General features: G+C 54.0%; 3 protein-coding genes across 3 annotated transcripts; all 3 read left to right on the top strand.

Moving 5' to 3' along the window:
• Nucleotides 1–1026: 1026 nt before the first annotated feature.
• On the top strand, nt 1027–4234 carry LOC128150417 (neuronal PAS domain-containing protein 4-like). The gene is made up of 7 exons (XM_052806586.1): nt 1027–1922; nt 2502–2668; nt 2768–2904; nt 3045–3150; nt 3276–3522; nt 3799–3929; nt 4224–4234. Exons 1-7 carry the CDS (start codon nt 1822–1824, stop codon nt 4232–4234), a joined length of 900 nt encoding a protein of 299 aa, XP_052662546.1. The 5' UTR covers nt 1027–1821.
• On the top strand, nt 3954–4890 carry LOC128149963 (serine/arginine repetitive matrix protein 1-like). Its single transcript, XM_052805594.1, has 2 exons — nt 3954–4493; nt 4583–4890. The coding sequence occupies exons 1-2, from the start codon at nt 4277–4279 to the stop codon at nt 4675–4677; spliced, it is 312 nt and encodes a 103-aa protein (XP_052661554.1). The 5' UTR covers nt 3954–4276; the 3' UTR covers nt 4678–4890.
• An 83-nt stretch (nt 4891–4973) lies between these two features.
• Nucleotides 4974–14918, top strand: RRP36 (ribosomal RNA processing 36). Its single transcript, XM_052805593.1, has 7 exons — nt 4974–5207; nt 10339–10477; nt 12411–12477; nt 13148–13252; nt 13366–13440; nt 13552–13669; nt 13903–14918. Exons 1-7 carry the CDS (start codon nt 5021–5023, stop codon nt 14040–14042), a joined length of 831 nt encoding a protein of 276 aa, XP_052661553.1. The 5' UTR covers nt 4974–5020; the 3' UTR covers nt 14043–14918.
• Nucleotides 14919–16311: the final 1393 nt, after the last annotated feature.

Below are 16311 nucleotides of genomic sequence, written 5' to 3'. Positions count from 1 at the left end.
CTTGTGGCAGCAGCTCGCACCAGCCACAGCCCTGGCTGGGGTGGGAGAAGGGGAGCTGGACCCCCCCCAAAGCAGCACTGCCCTGGTGTGCCTGCCTCCTGCCCGGGGGCTGTGCTGCCCCGTGAGAGGGCAGGGAGGAAGGTGGTGTGTGTCTCCTGGGCTGCACTGCCTCAGGAAGGTGGGTGCCCCACAGCTCCCTGCCCCGTGGAGGGAGGTGGAGGGATGTCGGGGCCAGCCTCCCCAGGCAACATGGAGTGCTGTGCCCAAGCCCCTTCCCGTGGAGGTGAGGCATCTGATGTGAAGAGGCAGCAGCTGTAGCAGAGCTAACGCAGGGGAAGCTAGGGAAATGCTCAGGGTGCTCCCTGGCATGTAAATTCACGGGGAAGCTGAGAGATGGTGGTGGCTGCGTGCTCACAACGCGTGACGGAGGGCCCAGGCCATCTCCCCTGCCAGGGTCCAGTGCTGCTCGCCCAGCAGTGCAAGGCTGCAAAAGTGCCTGGGCTCCTCAGCCTGGGGGAGGTGGCCAATGCAGGTGCAATGGAGCAGCACGAGAGCAGCGCAAACCCCATGGCAAGAGAACAGAAGGCACCACAATTGCGACAAAAGCTTGTTCTTCGTGTACTGGCAGCACCTCGCTGTGGTGGGTGATGAGCATCAATGGCAGGGCTGGGGCCTGAAGGGAGCCAGGGTGTGCTGACAGCACATCTGGCTCAGGGAGAGCACCTCCAGCCTGGGCTCCCCTTTTGTGGTCCTTGGCACCTGCAAGTTGCCTGTGAGGGCTGGGTGGGCAGCTCCCATGTGTTGTCCGGCGGCTCCAGATCCCCTGCTCAACCAGCTGCCTCAGCCACAGGCTCTCTCTCAAGCCATGCCATTAAATTGAGGGGTTTTTTGCCATGGCATCCTCTTCCCCAGCACCGAAGCACCAAGCTCACTCTTCTTGTAGGGTGCCAGGCACTAGGAAACACGCACAGACTGACCCAGGCTCACTGCACTGGGCAGCGTGGTGCTGAGCACAGAGGCTGACTGGCTGTCACCGGGGCTTCTCTGGGGAGAATCACAATCTCTGGGACATTGAGTGGAGACAACAGGCCCTAGAAAGGCTCAGCACCCCACGCCAGCTGCCTCTAGGAGAGCAAACCTTTGGTGGGGAGACAGCTTTTCTGGGAAGAAAAGAAGGGGCTCACCAGGGAGAGGGTCACAGGCACTCCCCTCCCCTTCAAGGGTTCCCTCAGGTTCAGGGGTGCTGTGGCCCAGACCTTCCTCTACCAGGACCTTGCTGCAGACCTGGGGACGGGACACTGCTCACCACCTTGGTCTGGATGTCTCCAGTGTACTTCGTTGGTGTATCAGCTCCCTCTCCCAGCACCCAGCTCAGTTATCAGTGATGCTGGAGGGCAGCTGCCGGGCGGGTGGACTAGCCACAGGCCTTCAGCCCATCACGGACCTTCTGCTGGACCGGCAACAACTGTGGGCCAGGAGCTATGCGGATGTGTGCCCCACGGGGGGATCCCTGCTACCTTCATCATCACCCCCTCCTGAGCAGCCAGGTTTGCTTTAAAGACCCTGGCTTCCTTTTATTGCTTCCCCTCTCAGATTGCAGCCAGCTGCGAGGACTATTTTTAGCAGCCTGCCTTCTAAAAATAGCCCCGAGCTGTTTGGAGTTGCGTCACGAGAGGTAACTCTCCACGAGCGGCTTGGCCCCTGCGCCCCGGGAGGGTACAAAAGGAGGCCGGGAGCAGCGGGGTCAGCAGGTTCGGACGCAGCCAGAGGCGAAGGCGGCAGCCGTGCGCTGCCAGCTTCAGGCATCCTAGTGCCGGCACCATGACCATCTTCTGCAGCCACTGCCACAGGCCCCTGCAGGCAGAGATGAGCTGCCTGCCCAGGAGGGGAAAGCAGGCGCCCAGTGCCTCGAAGCCGTTCAGGTGAGCTCCCTACTGTCTCCCGCCTACAGGGCTGTGATGGCCTCCGAGCTGGGGAGAGACCCGGGCCAGCTTGCGTGGTGCCCCGTGGCCCTTGCAAGGGGCTGGCACCAGCTTGGGACAGCGGGGCTGCCAGCTAGCACGTGGGGAGGAGGCGCGGGAGCTTGGAGGGGCAGAGGGATTGCGGGTGATCAAAAAGTAAAGGCAGATGCAATGGGCTGGGCCTCACTGGATGAAGTTTCCATCCTTGCGGGGTTTGGCAGGGAGGTCGTGTCACTTGCGCTCCCTGCCAAAGCACAGGTCATTGTCCAACCTGCCCCCCCCACCCCCAGCGAGAGGGGCACCAGCCACACCAGCAGTGTGACCCTCCTGGGTAGCCGTGAGCACTTCTGCCTGCGCCCGCTGCACTGAAAGCCACCAAAGGTTTGCTCTCCTAGAGGCAGCTGGCACGGGTGCGGAGCCTCTTCAGGGGAGCATCTCCACTCCGTGTCCACGAGCTTGCAATTCTCCCCATAGCGGCGGGTGGGGAATGCTGTCCCTCTCCCTCCCCGGACGTGTCTCCCCAGATGGCTGGCTTTGCAGGTCAACCAAGAGTGCCTCCAAGGCTCGCAGGGACCAGATCAACGTGGAGCTGCAGGCGCTGCGCTCCCTGCTGCCCATCTCGGCGCAGGAGAAGGAGCGGCTCTCCTACCTCCACACCATGGCCCTGGTGTGCCTCCGGCTGCGGGGGGCTCAGCTGTTCCCTCCAGGTACCTGTGGCACTGCTGTACCCCACGCTAGCTTGGCTCTGCGGGGGGCATTGCTCCTGCCCTGGCAAGACAGCGCTTCACCCTGTGCTCGCCCTGCAGACTCAGCTCCTCCTGCGGGACCAGCCCTCGGCACAGAGCTGCTCTCCCTGCTGCCAGGATTTCTGCTCGTGCTCTCGGCCAACGGCAAGCTGGTCTACGTCTCTGAGAACGTGGCTCAGGTCCTGGGCCTCTCCATGGTAAGTGCCCACTGGGCATTTGCAGTCACTGTCCCTGTCCCGGTGCCTTTTTTGCGCGCACGGCACGCTGCCCTGGCAGATGCTGGCCTGTGGCTCCAGCGGGCAGGCGCAGTCCATGACAGCAGCCCCCTCTTTGTCAGGTGGAGCTGCTCGCCCAGGGGGACACGATCTTCGACATCCTAGATGGGCGAGCGCACGAGGATGCACGCAAGAAGCTCCTCCTCGCCCAGGAGGAGCCTGGCAGGGGTAAGGAAGGCCTCAGCTGGCATCTCACAGATGCTGCTGCCCTGCTCTGGCCTTTCATGGCCGTCGCTGCTAGGAGCAGAGCGAGGAAGCCCCTGACCCGCTCCAGCCGGTTTGTTTCCCTGCAGAAGTCACGTTTGTCAGCGAGATGCGCACATCCAAGGCCTTCCGGCTGCAGCACGGGGGGAATCGGGCTGTGGCAGTGCGCGGGCGCTTCACAGCCCTGCGCCGGCTGGCCTCCCCCTCCACCGCAGCCTTCCTGGCCCTCTGCACGCCGGTTGCGCAGTTGCCTGCAGACAGCGATGCCAGTTCCCAGGATGACCTAATCCAGAGCACGCACATCCTAGACATGACGTTTACTGATGTCACGGAGAGGTGAGGGGTGCCTGCTCACACCATAGCCCCAACTGTACCTCTTGGGCAGCAAGGATCATTTCCCTTCACCAAGCCTGTGTGTGGGACACAGGCTGGACCTCGCGTGAGCAGTGGGACTCTGCCAGACGCTTCCCAAGCCTCGTCCCTCCCTCGTTTGCAACTCGTTTCTGTACCCCTGTTGTTTTGCTCTCTCCTCCACCGTGCAACAGCTGCTCCTTGCTCACACAGTGCAGACCCTGCAAACCACTCAGTCCTCACTCCCCTTGTCTTCCCCAGTGTCACCTACCACCTTGGCTACTGCAGGGAGGAATTGATCGGTCAGTCGTGGTACAGCCTCCTGCACCCCGAGGACACTGACCTAGCGGCTGCCCAGCACAGGGCCGTGGGTGAGTGTCAGGCCTGGGAACGTACCTGTCTTTGGCTACACCTGAAACCTGGCTGTCCAGGCCAAAAGAAACAAAGTGAATTTAGTTCTGCCCACTGTGGCTCCCTGCTCCGAAAAGGACAAAGCAGGGAATTGGTTACACACCCCACACGCTGTCTGTAAGGTCACAGGGAGCTTCCAAGCTTGGGAACACGAGCACCGTGCTTTGCCCCAGTGCAGAGAAGAGGGACTCGCTTGAGCCCCAGCTTTTTGAGAGGGCTGGACTGTTACAGACCTGCCTCCGCTACCCGTGGCTTCTGTCCCGCTGGGGCCACAGCAGCAGACTGACTACAGACCCCATCAGGGCTGCCTGCGGGGTCCACGGCCGGCATGCTGCTCTACCCTGGCAACCGGGGCCGCCGTGCCCTGCCGCAGGCTAACGCGGCCCCTCGCCCACAGCGCTCGGGACCGGGACCGGGGCCGGACCCGCAGCAGGGTCAGCAGTTCTGCGTGTGCTGCGCAGAGACCGCACCTGGGCCTGGCTTCGCGTATCGGCGCGGCGGGAGGACGGAAGCCACGCCATCACCTGCACCAGCCGCTGCCTCAGGTAGAAGGCTTTAATGGAGAGGTGGGGGGGGGGGGGGGGAAGCGGGGCCGTGCCCCCCGAGCCGCTCCTCACTCCCGTGTCCGCCGCAGGGAGGAAGAAGCGGCCTACCTACGCGCCCGGCAGTACCACCCCCCGCCCCGTACCACGCCGCAGCCGCCGGCGGGAGGGGAGCTCAGCCTGCTAGCCGCACAGCTCCGTGCCCTGGCCGACAGCCTCTCGCCGCCCACCGCCGCCGCTCCGGTTTGGCCCTGGCCCCAGGCCGAGGCCGAGGCCGAGGCCTTCCCCCCGGGCCCACCGGACGCCGCCTGGGCCCGTCTCCTTGGCAACGCGCTGGAGGGGGCGGGACCCACCGCCGCGCACGCGCACTACGCCCCCTGCCCGCACCAATAAAAACGCCCTTTTCCCACCCCTCTTCCCCCCCTCCCCGCCTGTTTCGTTCTGTCTGCGCTTGCGCCGCCGCTCTTCGCCCCGCCTACTTCCTGTCCTGCGCCTGAGGCGGGCTCGGGGGGTGAGGGGAGTGGGCGGCCATGAGGCCGCGTCAGGAGGGTGAGGGGGGTCGGGCGGCGGGACGGAGAAGAGCCGCCGCCGATGAGGAGGACGAGGACGAGGACGAGGACGAGGACGTGTGGGAGCTGAAGGCGGCGGAGGGCGAGAGTTCCAGCGACAGCGAGAGCTTCCCGGGGGCTGAGGGCGCGGCGGGGGCTCTCGGGAGAGGTAAGGGCCGGCTCGCTGAGGTGGGCCCTGCGGGGCGGGAGCGCCCTCCGGGAAAGGTGGTGGTCTCCAGGCTGGGGCTTGACGTCCTCGTCCCGTTTTCCGGGGCAGCTGGCGGGGCGCGGAGGCCGGGCGAGGTGGAGAGGCCTGAGGTGGGGTCCAAGAGCTGGGCCTCGGCTTGAGCTGTTTGAGAGCTCTCCAGAACAAAAGCTGACAGGGGCCTCTTTTCTCTCCGGTCGCCTTCCTCGCGTGTGGAAGTTCTCCTGTATCTTCTGAAGGACAGTTCCTCTGTGCAAATTTAGGTGTGCGGTAGCTTGAAAGGCTCTCACCGGGACAGGTAAACCAGAAGAACCGGGTGATGTGTAGCCGTGGCAACAGCGGTGGTGCTTCGGCTGGGTGTATTGAGGCGGTTGTTCTCATCTGCAGCAAGATATGCAGTGTGGTTTCCTTGTCTTGAAACGACCAAGGTGAGAATGAAAACCTTACAAGGCATACATCAAAGGCCCTCGAAGAAAATTGTGAGGGAATGGATGTCAGTGTTAAATACGTGGTAGGGCACCATGTGTGTCACAGGGGTCAAGAGTTACTGGTTGTCTTGTGAGAGGAGTCTCCTTGCTATGTTTGTGGGGGGCTGTGGGGGAGGCACATCTCATCTAGAGGTAGGCTTTCAGGAAGGGGGTTCTTCCCCCCCATCTGTAGGCATTTTGTTCTCCTCTTTTAATGGTGAGCTTTAGCAAAGCTCAGAGAGAGGACCGCTAACAGTCACTCTCTCTTTCCCACAGCTGGATGTGAATGGGAACAGTGATTTTGCTTTTACAACCTGTCTGGGCCCTCTGTAATCTCATTTTTGGAACAGAAGTAGTTATATTAGGGTCCAGCACTAGGTTTGTCTCAGTGGGAAATGACTGGGTGGATACAAGCCATTTCTTAGGCCATCTATTTTTGCATCCTGGACACTCTTTGATGTGCTCAGCAGGTTGTATAGTTCTCAGCAGGTTCAGCTGAGAAAGGCATAAGGTGTCCTTGTGTCATGGGAGTCTGTGGGAGGAGAGGAAAATGGGGAGGCTGTGCTGGTGAGCAGGAAATGCCCATGTTATCAGCAGGTAACAGTAGCTTAGCAAGAGGTGGAAGGAAGACGAAACAATTCACAAAATAGTGGAGGAAGGGAAGAAATGGCAGGAGGGGGAAGATGAAATGGACTATAGAGACAGCACAGAAAAGGTAAATTATATTCTAGGGGTGAAAAAGGAATGAAAAAAAAGGGAAATTAAAATGTCAAGAAAGAATGCAAGAAACAAGGAAAGTAAGCTAATCCTGTCTTTTAGCAGGCATTTTGGTGGAGAACCTGTCGGCATAGATTTTAAGGATCATGAACTCTCCTTGTGCAGATGTTGTGGCTAGGACCAGCCACTTTGGAGCAGGAAGGCAGCAACCTTTTCACACACACAGTTGTCAAATCTGCTGCCCAGCAGTGAATGCCTGCTGGGGCCATTCACTTCTGCTCCAAAACAGGCTTCTTTTTTTATGCTGATGTCAAACAATGTTTTTATCAATGCAAGTGGCTACTTCAGTCTCCTACAAATAGATAGTAGGATGTATTTTCGTGGACTGATACTACCGTGTAGAAAGCACTTTCTCTGTTAGGTTTTGGGTGGTCAACTCTGGTCTGGTATCTCGTACCGGTATTGAAGTATTTTATCAGTGGAAGCTCTGGATGCCTTCGCTTTGTCTGATTTATACCAAATCTCTTTTCTAATCCTTTGCTAAGTGTTGCATCTTTTTATATGGTGCCTTTATTTTGTTTTCATTGACATCGCGTAAGCCTTTGCTATTTCAACAGTATTGTTTTGGAGTTGTAGGTAAATGGCGTATTGTAGTGTGAGTGATGGTATTTTGTCTGTCTTTGTGCAATGTTAGAGTAGCTTCCACATCATTCTTCCTTTCTTCTAATTCTTTCTTTGCCCTTTTGACTGTCCTTGCTTAGAATCTTTTGTTTGTCTGTCCGGTGATGCTTTGAGTATCCAGTGATGCTCAAATACTGCCCTATGTAGTGATTAATTGCTCTCTACCCCAGTAATTTGTATAATTAGCACAGATTTTTCCTATAGTGCAGCAGTCTAAAGCTATCTGTACTAAATTTGAACAGTGTGGTGGCAGCTGCTCTTGTCTAAGTCCTAGAATTTATTGGTTTTCTTAAGTCCCTGTAAACCCCAACAGCATGATTACTTTAGATTGCTGAGCTGCTTGGCACTCAGCCCTTACCTGAATGCGGGCACAGTTCTTTGGTCTGAAGGTGATTTCATGTTCTGGGCAGGCAGGCAACAGGTGATTGTACAAGTGACACGGGGAAAGGTGGAGAACCTGAGGGAGATCAGAAAGGGCAACAGTGCTGTCATCCCTAAGAAGATGGAGGGCAAGGGTGTTTGTGGGAGCCCAAGCGAGAGAGGATATCAAACTGCAGTAAGATAAGTGGAAAGGGTGTTTTGGGGAAGCAGTGTAATGAAGTAGAGCTGTATTCACGTTTCCTTTGTCCCTTGTGAGGCAAACTGGATATATGGTGTTCCCTTAACTCTCCTTGGAGGACTAACGAGTGTGGACAGAGCAGAGTTCCTGGGTGTTCAGAACAAGCAAAAAGAAAACATTTCTTGAGGCAGCACTTGAACATGCTCATTACGTTTTCTGGATGATGTGAGTAGATTCTGAAGCAGAAAGTCTTGGTTATTGCCAAGGTGAGAGTGACTGGGTTGATGAGTCCATGCTCTGAGCCAACATGACTGACCTCATGTTGCTTCCTGAATTCAGCAGCAGATTTGGGCAGAGCATGCAGAAACCTTGTGTCGTGGGGCAGTGTATTGGGTTTGTGTGGCAAGGTTTTGGTAGCAGGGGGGGCTACAGGGGTGGCTTCTGTGAGAAGATGCCAGAAGCTTCCCCCATGTCCCATTAGCTCAGCCTTGGTTAGGGCCTCTGTCAGCAACAGTGGCAGCACCTCTGTGGCAAGATATTTAAGAAAGGGAAAAAAAACCCTGCTGCAGAACAGCAGCTGGAAGAGAGGAGTTGAGAATATGTGAGAGAAACAGCTCTGCAGATGCCAAGGTCAGTGAAGAAGGAGGAGGTGCTCCAGGCACCGGAGCAGAGATTCCCCTGCAGCCTGTGGTGAAGACCATGGTGAGGCAGGCTGTCCCCCTGCAGCCTGTGGAGGACCCCACGCCGGAGCAGGTGGATGCCCAAAGGAGGCTGTGACCCCATGGGAAGCCCGCGCTGGAGCAGGCTCCTGGCAGGACCTGTGGCCACGTGGAGAGAGGAGCCCATGCTGGAGCAGGTTTGCTGGCAGGACTTGTGACCCCACAGGGGACCCATGCTGGAGCAGCGTGTGCCTGAAGGACTGCAGCCCGTGGGAAGGACTCACATTGGAGAAGTTCATGGAGGACTGTCTCCTGTGGGTGGGACCCCATGGTGGAGCAGGGCAAGAGTGAGAAGTCCTCCACCTGAGGAGGAAGGAGCACCAGAGACAATGTGTGATGAACTGACCCCAATCCCCATTCCCTGTCCCCCTGCACCGCTGGTGGGGAGGAAGTGGAGAAAAACAGGAGTGAAGCTGTGCCTGGGAAGAAGGGGTATGTATGGGGGGTGTTTTAAGATTTGGGTTTTGTTTCTCATTATCCTGCTCTGATTTCATTGGTAATAAATTAAATCAATTTTCCCCAAGTCGAGACTGTTTTGCCTGTGACTGTTATTGATGAGTGATCCCTCCTTGTCCTCATCTCGACCCGTGAGCCTTTTGTTACATTTTCTCTCCTCTGTCCAGCTGAGGAGGGGAGTGATAGAGCAGCTTTGGTGGGCACCTGGCCTCCAGCCAGGGTCAACCCACCACAGGCATGATGCGATTGTTTTTGCTAGGCCACAGTTGGGGTGTTTTGTGCCAAATGCATAGTATTGCAAAGGCTTAGAAAGACTGCGTGCCTGTCACTGCTCAGAGGTGTTGAGCAGGCAAATGCCACCCAGGTGGTGTTCGCCAAGACTTTCTCCTTCAGAATGGAGCCAATGCAAACCCTCCTGTTCCTTCTTGTCCCTACCATTGTCCAGAGAACGGAATGAGCATATCCAAGTGCTGCCTTAAGAAATGTTTCCTGATTGCTAGTCCTGAACACCCAGAGGTGTAAATCCAGAAGGAATCGTTGATGATATTTTTACATTGTGGTTATAAGAAGTGTTAAAGATCACTGTCGCTGAGGGATATTAACAGAAAATCCCAGAATATGTTGTGCATTCATCAGCACTTTGGGTAGAATTGGTTTTGCTGTTTCTTGTGGTGTTTGTGTTGGTCTTCTAGTCAGCAGTCAGAGGAGAGAAGGAATATTTTATGGAACGCAAGGTGTAAATAACACTGCGGGGAGCTCATGGCAGGGCTAGAATATGAAACTGCTTTTTGGTGTTGTGGGGTTTTGTTCTTCCCCCAGTGAATCAGGCTATAAGCTATTCCTATTAGTAGCGAGGTGGTAAAGGTTGAATATCTGGATTTCAGTAGTTTACAGGCCTCTGGGGTGCTGAGGAGGCTCTGCAGTGGGAATCGCTTCATTGCAGACTGAGCAGTGCTACGGTCAATGTGCAGTGGGAAGAGACTGTCTCCGAGTCTTAACAGACAGACTGAACAGGTGATCTGGTTTTCCTGCAGCACCTTCTGGCTGGTCTTATGATGTGAGAGATATGATGATGCCCATTTAAAGGTGATGGGACAAGAACACTCTGTTAAAGTGAAAGAGTTGGGACTGGGAGCTGACCCCTCAGAATTTGCAATGCGGCCAAAATATAGCCTAGTGGAGAGCTCGTACTATTCTTTGTACCAGGTAAAAACTTTGAACTGGCTTTGTGTGTGGTACTGAGTGGAGAGAGAAGTAAAGACACGTTGTGGAGAGGGGGAGACTATTCTAGTGCTAAAGACTGCAGTGATTAATCAGAGAGAAATCAAAGGCTGAGAGATGCAGCGGCTTCCTTCTGCCATGTGGTTGTATAGGGATGACACCACTGTGCTCATGTTACCGTCTCGGGCTCTGAGACGTCCCTCTTGGTGGAATTTGGGGGTGAGAATTACCTTGAGAAGCTGTTTGGTTCAGGTGTGTCCTGTGTTCTCTTCCAGATCAATCTCACGTGTCTTTTGAGGAACTACTGCGGGTGCAGAGTGATACAAGAACGAGAGTGTGCAAGCAGGTGACTGGTGGGAAGAAAACTGCAAAACCTACCAAAGCTACAGTGAAGCAGCAGCAAGGCAAAAAGGGGTAAAGAGGTTCTTTTGTCATCAGAAAAATGTGCATGTGTGAGCTGTTTCAGAGCTCTTAATATCCTATCCTGTTCAAATCCGCCAGCAGCCACCTCTTACTTGATAGTTAAATCAGCACTCAATTCCTTTACACCCTCTGTATTAAAGCACTTTTAACCCACGGCATGGTATGCTTCTCTCTTAATCTGTATGATAGTGCTTTACTCATGTCCCCTGGGCCCTGAAATAGTTATCCTGCTGTTTTCTAAACCCCTTCCAGCTTATCAGCATCTTCTGCCTGGTTCCACTGGCTGGAGTTGCAGTGACAGCCAATTGTTCTGGGATTTCATTCATCCTTCTGCTGTTGTCTCATCTGTGGCTTGTCTGTTGATTTTCCTTTTTTTCCCCTCTACAGTACTTATCACAGACTTTTTCCTGTCCTCAGTGGTCTTTACATCTCCTATTTGCATACTCTGTAGGTGCTATTGATGTGGTGACTGTAAAATGTATTCAACACAACAAAAACTATCAGATCTTTTTACAGTCCTCCACAGGCCCCCACTGGTAACAACTGTTATACCATTACCTTTTATTTGCAGTACTTACTGGGTTTCAGTCCTCAGGGTCGTATTTAAGTGATTTCAACAGGTTTCCTCTGTTACACTGGCATTCCCTAACCTGTTTCTGAATCTCTGCTGAATACATGTTTCTTCTGCAGTAAACAGTTGATTAGAATAATGCTTCTGCTTTACCTTTCACCCAAGAGTCTGGGGGATTTTGTGTAGTGCAACATCTTCACACAGCGTCTCTATTTCTGCCACACACTTTGCATAATTCTGTTTTTATTTCATTCCCCTAATCCTTTAAGTGATGCATCACTGTAAATCCCACATGCTGGTTCTCATGTTTTTGTTACGGAAGTGAGCTTAAAAAAAAAAAAAAAATCAAACTTCAGGGAAATCCCCTGGAACTGAGCTGGCTTCAGCAATGCTGCATAAAGCTGACTTGAGAGCTTTGTACAGGGGTGTAGCCACATCAGCAGACGTGAAAATACACTGAACGCTGCCGTAAGTGGAATTTGGAAAACTTACTTATGCCTGCAGTGTTTATGTTCCTGCCCTGGTGTTATTGTGGTGCTGAACGTGGGTATAATGCCCATGTTGTGGGTACTCTCAGCGGGTGGTTCACAGGTCTTTTCATGTTTCTAATAACTTACCTGATGTACTGACAAATCGCAGGACACAGCATCCAAGTAATATGGGAAGAGTAATGCCCTGTTCTCCCACCTTCTACTGTCCCCCTCGTACACCTAAAGCATCAGGCTCTAAAGGCCTGTGTTGCAAGGAGAACTTGTTCACTTCATTGGTTGTCACCATGGTCCTCACAGTCCTGACTAGCTGTGAAGTCTCTTTTGAGATATGTACCATAAGCTGTAAGGCCTTATTCCTGGGGGCTGACCTTTTCTTTACCTGTGTTATGGTATGCTTTCTCACTGAGTCTGGCCACAGTAGAATTCGCCTGTCTTTGTAACTACCAGGTCAGTGCAGAAATTCCCAGCTTTGGTCTCACCTTTCAATATAAGTATTAGTCCAGAGTGCATGAGTTGGTGGGCCAGGAATAGAAGAGGGTTGTTGCATGATGAATGAAAACATGGAGAGGAATAATTGAGTATGGTGCATTTACTGACGCAGGTGGTGGCTGTATCAAGTTTTGCGTAGGATTGTTTTAACCATGCATTTATAGATCGTTTGGTTGTAGTAGCCTTGTCTGGCTCTTGACTGAAGTCACCTCTTTGCTCTGTGTAGGTATCATGGTGAGAACTGAGGGGGAGAGTCTGCCGTATTGGCACTGTGTGGTAATGTTCTCCTGACAGTCTGGCTAACCTCCTGATATGTTAGCCTGGGCCTCATTCTGTCCTCTGCTCCTCTGAAGTACATTTTTCTCTTTTTCAGGCCATTGGAGATGTCTGCCAAGAAGCCTGTACCTTTTCTGCGACAAGTCGTCTCTGTTACAAAGAAGGTGGGTGCTCCCCCTCCCCAGTTCAGGACCTGACTTCCCTTAGCAGTGTTGATAGGGCACAGATATGGTCTTGGGGCTGCTGAAGATGTCACAGGCTGGTTTTGGAGGATAGGGCTTGGGCCAGTGTCTGGGGAGAACAAGCGATTGGGTGCAGGAGCAGCTGCTGTCTGTATGACCTGCTGCTGTGCATGATGCACAACTTGAGGAGTAACTCGAACATCTTAATATGTTAATTTCCACAGTTAGAGATCTCTTTTCGTCTCTCTCTTTTTGTGTGACCTGACCCAGGTAATCTGTGAAAATCTAGATAGGTTTGAATTCCCAAATCCATCACCTTGACAACATGCGTTCATCCAGCTCTTGGTCTGGGAGTTGCAGGTGTTTGGAGACAGCACTCACGCTGTTGTTCCTTGAATTGGCCGCTCCTGGGTGGTAGACTTGCATATGATGATGCTTGTTGCTTGTTAGACTGGATGCTTGATGACCTTGTGAGGGACTGCCACCTTGATTATTGGACTCGGTCTTTGCCAACTGCCGATGTTTTCAATGGTGGGTGCATAATATTGCTAGTAAAGAAATTGGCGAGGTCTGATCTGTGGAAGGAGAGTAAGCAGGCTATTAACAGGGTAGTCCTGGCCACAGCTCTTACCTTTGCCTTCCCTGCCTTCAGGTCCGCAGAGACCCTCGATTTGATGACCTGTCTGGAGAGTATAAGCCCGAAATATTTATGAGGACATACAGCTTCCTGGACAACATCAAGAGGCAGGAGAAAGAGGTGATGCTGTGTGCCTGTCCTTGGCCAGAAGAACCTTGCTTGGCTTCTGCAAAGGCTTTTCACAGTGGAGGTGGCAAGCAGGCAGTGATGCAGCTTTCTGCTCTCTTCTTCAGATGATTCAGAAGCAGCTGAAAAAATGCCGGAATGTGGAGCAGAAGGAGAAACTCCAGCAGCTCCTGAACCGCATGGTGAGTTCAGTGCAGCATCTCCTCTCCTGTGAGGCAATGCACTAGAAGAGAGGATGTGTGACCTGAGGTCTGCCTAGACACTTGCTGACACAGGCCATCCTTTCTGTACAGACGCAGCAAGAACAGGCACAGAAAAACCAGCAGAAATTGAGGGAGAGGGAGCTGTCTTTGAAGAGACAACAGAGGGAATTGGCCAAGCAGGGAAAGAAACCCTTTTTCCTGAAGAAATGTAAGTACTCGGTGCGAACATGCTGCAGGAAGACCTAGAGGGAGTACTGCTGACAGGACTCCAAGCACTGGAAGTTATCCATAATATTCCTCAGAGCTGTGGAGGGATTGTTCTAGCACTGGTACTCGAGGGACAAGCCAGGCCTGGAGCCAGGGAGGGAGAGGTGAGGAGGGGCTGGTCTGTAGAGATGATTCAGGCTTCAGTTTAAAACCTTGCTCCCCTCCTCTCTACAGCTGAGAAGCGGAAATTGGAGCTAGCCGAGAAGTATGCAGAGCTGAAGAGGAGTGGAAAGCTGGAGAGCTTCCTGAACAAGAAGAGGAAGAGGAATGCCATCAAAGACAAGCGCCGTCTGCCCTCACAGAAAAACTTGTGACTGCTGGACAGACATGCTGTTGTCTGGCACTGGGACTTGCTCTGCCCTGGCCAGGCCTGGAAGATGGTCATCCCTCTTCCCAGTATCTGCCTTTCACTGTACAGTGGGTGCTGTTAGGCAGCAGAGCAGAGGCTGAACTGAAGGAAATAGTGCTTTTTGTACCTGAAATGTCCTCTTCACTTGTGGTTTACGCCATGCCTGTGTGGTGACAAGTCTGTCCTGCAGATGCACATGGTGTTGACAGCTGTCTCTGTCCTCATACCTGCTCATCTCTTCCTCTAGCTAGGAGAGCACGAGCCCTACCCTGCATTGCTGGCTTTACTCCAGGTCTTACCAGACACCAGCTGAGGTGGGAAAGGACCTCGGGTGGGTGGGCTCTGGTACAATGCCTGCTCAGAGCAGGGCTAAACCTGGCTTCAGACAAGCTGCTTCAGTTGGGTCTGGGAATGCCCAAGGACAGATGCCACCGCCTCTTTTGGCCTCTGCTCCACTGCTTCAAGTTCTCAAGATGAAACTTTTTTTACCTCCTTCAGTAAACCTGCCTGGTTTTGGTCCATCATCAGTCTTGTTCTCAGTGAAGTGCCTGGCTCTGTCTTCTCAGTAGTTTTGTCGTGGGGGGTGGGAAAGGGGTGCTGTTAGGTCTCCCCAAAGCCTTCTCTTCCTGAGGGTGAATAAACGCTGTTCCCTTAGCCTTTCCTTGCAGTGCTCCAGCCTCTGACACCTTCCACATCCTCAACCGGAGTCAGCCCAGAGGACCAACATCTATCTTCTGGGGGCCCAGCCTGGATGCAGTATCTGGATGGAGTCTCACAACTCATTAGTGCTTCTAGGAAACTGATTCTGTATGAAATAAAATCCCTCAGTTTTCTCAGTGTCGGTGCTGTTAAGAGTTGAAAGTGTTTGAACTTGGGGGAGTTAATGCCTCCAACATTTCATCTGTTGCTCTCTCATTTCTCCTCGCTCCTGATTGCCCCTCTCTCCTGTGGCTGTGCTGACAAGGAGGTGATGTTGATGTGACCCAGATGATCTCTGTCTGACAGGTCAGACTGTGTGCTGGGAGAGTGCCTCGGCTCTGCAGGGCAGAGCGTTCCCTGGGCACAGCTCTGCTGTGTGCGGGCGGGCAGGTGGTGCGTGGGACCTGGGGAAAGGCCTTGCAGTGAGTGAGAAATGGAATGATGAGCAACTCCATCATGCCCACCTGAGGGTGTTGCTGAAATATCTGCCTCCGCCGCAGTTCTGTGGGTGATGCGAGTTCTGCTCTGGTGACAGGTTTTAGTGGAACTGGGGGAAGGCAGTGGAAATGGGATGTGCCAGCTGGCTAGAAACCATATGGAAATCCTCAGCTGCCTTTAACCTGCCTGTGGCTTATTGCTTTGCACTTGTGCCTGGCTGCTGCTTCCTCCTCCTCTTCCCTCATGATGTGGGATGCGGAGCCTGCCACATCCTTGTACCTTCGAGGAGAGTTACCTTGGGAGCGGTGTGGCAGCAACAAAGCCCAAGGCTGTCCTGACCCCTTTGTGGCATTGGTCTGTTTTATGCTCTCAATTTTTAATCCAAACCTCCACCTGTACTTTAATGTAAGAAGGGAAGACGACTGGGGCCTGGACAGGCTGGAGGCGGCTCACCCCTCTGTCACTGCTGTCAGGGCCTTGCTTTGAGGGGCAACGTAGGAGCAGCATTCCCGAGTCCATGTGTTCCCATCCCCAGCTGCTAGTAGGTCATGCCCAGCAGGGAACAAACCTGGTGCACCCCCAAAGTGGTCCTGCTTTCCCCTCCTGCTCCTCTGGAGCCAAATGGCTCCTTCCTCCCAAGACCCGCATGCCTGCCTGCAAGGAGAACATCCTGCTGGGATGTCACCTGCTTCTCTTCAGCACCTTAGCAGGGACGAGCAAGTCTGCCGGCCTGGCTCTCCCTGCCAGCCCCCGGGCCCAGTACCCTGCAGCAGGGGAAGCCCTTGGCGTTGCCCAGCTCAGCCAGTGTTGTGGCGGCACTGGGTGTTGGGGACAGGCGGCAGCATGGCAACACCAGCTCCAACAGGAGGAGATGCTTCCAACATCTCCAGAGAGCTTTCTACTGCCAGGGGAGCTGCTTTTCCCTGCGGCCTCCCAGCCTCAAGGAGGCAGTTGGGTTATTTTCCTTCCGTTTCTAACGTTGTTCTGGCAGTGTCCCCCTGCTAGACCTGCTCTGGCATCCCTCCAGGTGGAGCGTGGGGATTTGCTACGGGTGTCCCTGGGGAGGACGTGGGATACTGGGCATGGCTGGCACCAGC

The sequence above is a fragment of the Harpia harpyja genome, chromosome 13 (genome assembly GCF_026419915.1).
Source record: "Harpia harpyja isolate bHarHar1 chromosome 13, bHarHar1 primary haplotype, whole genome shotgun sequence".
In the NCBI taxonomy this organism is placed as follows: domain Eukaryota; kingdom Metazoa; phylum Chordata; class Aves; order Accipitriformes; family Accipitridae; genus Harpia; species Harpia harpyja.
Note: the sequence above shows the minus strand (reverse complement) of the source record. Positions and strands in the feature narration are given on the sequence as shown.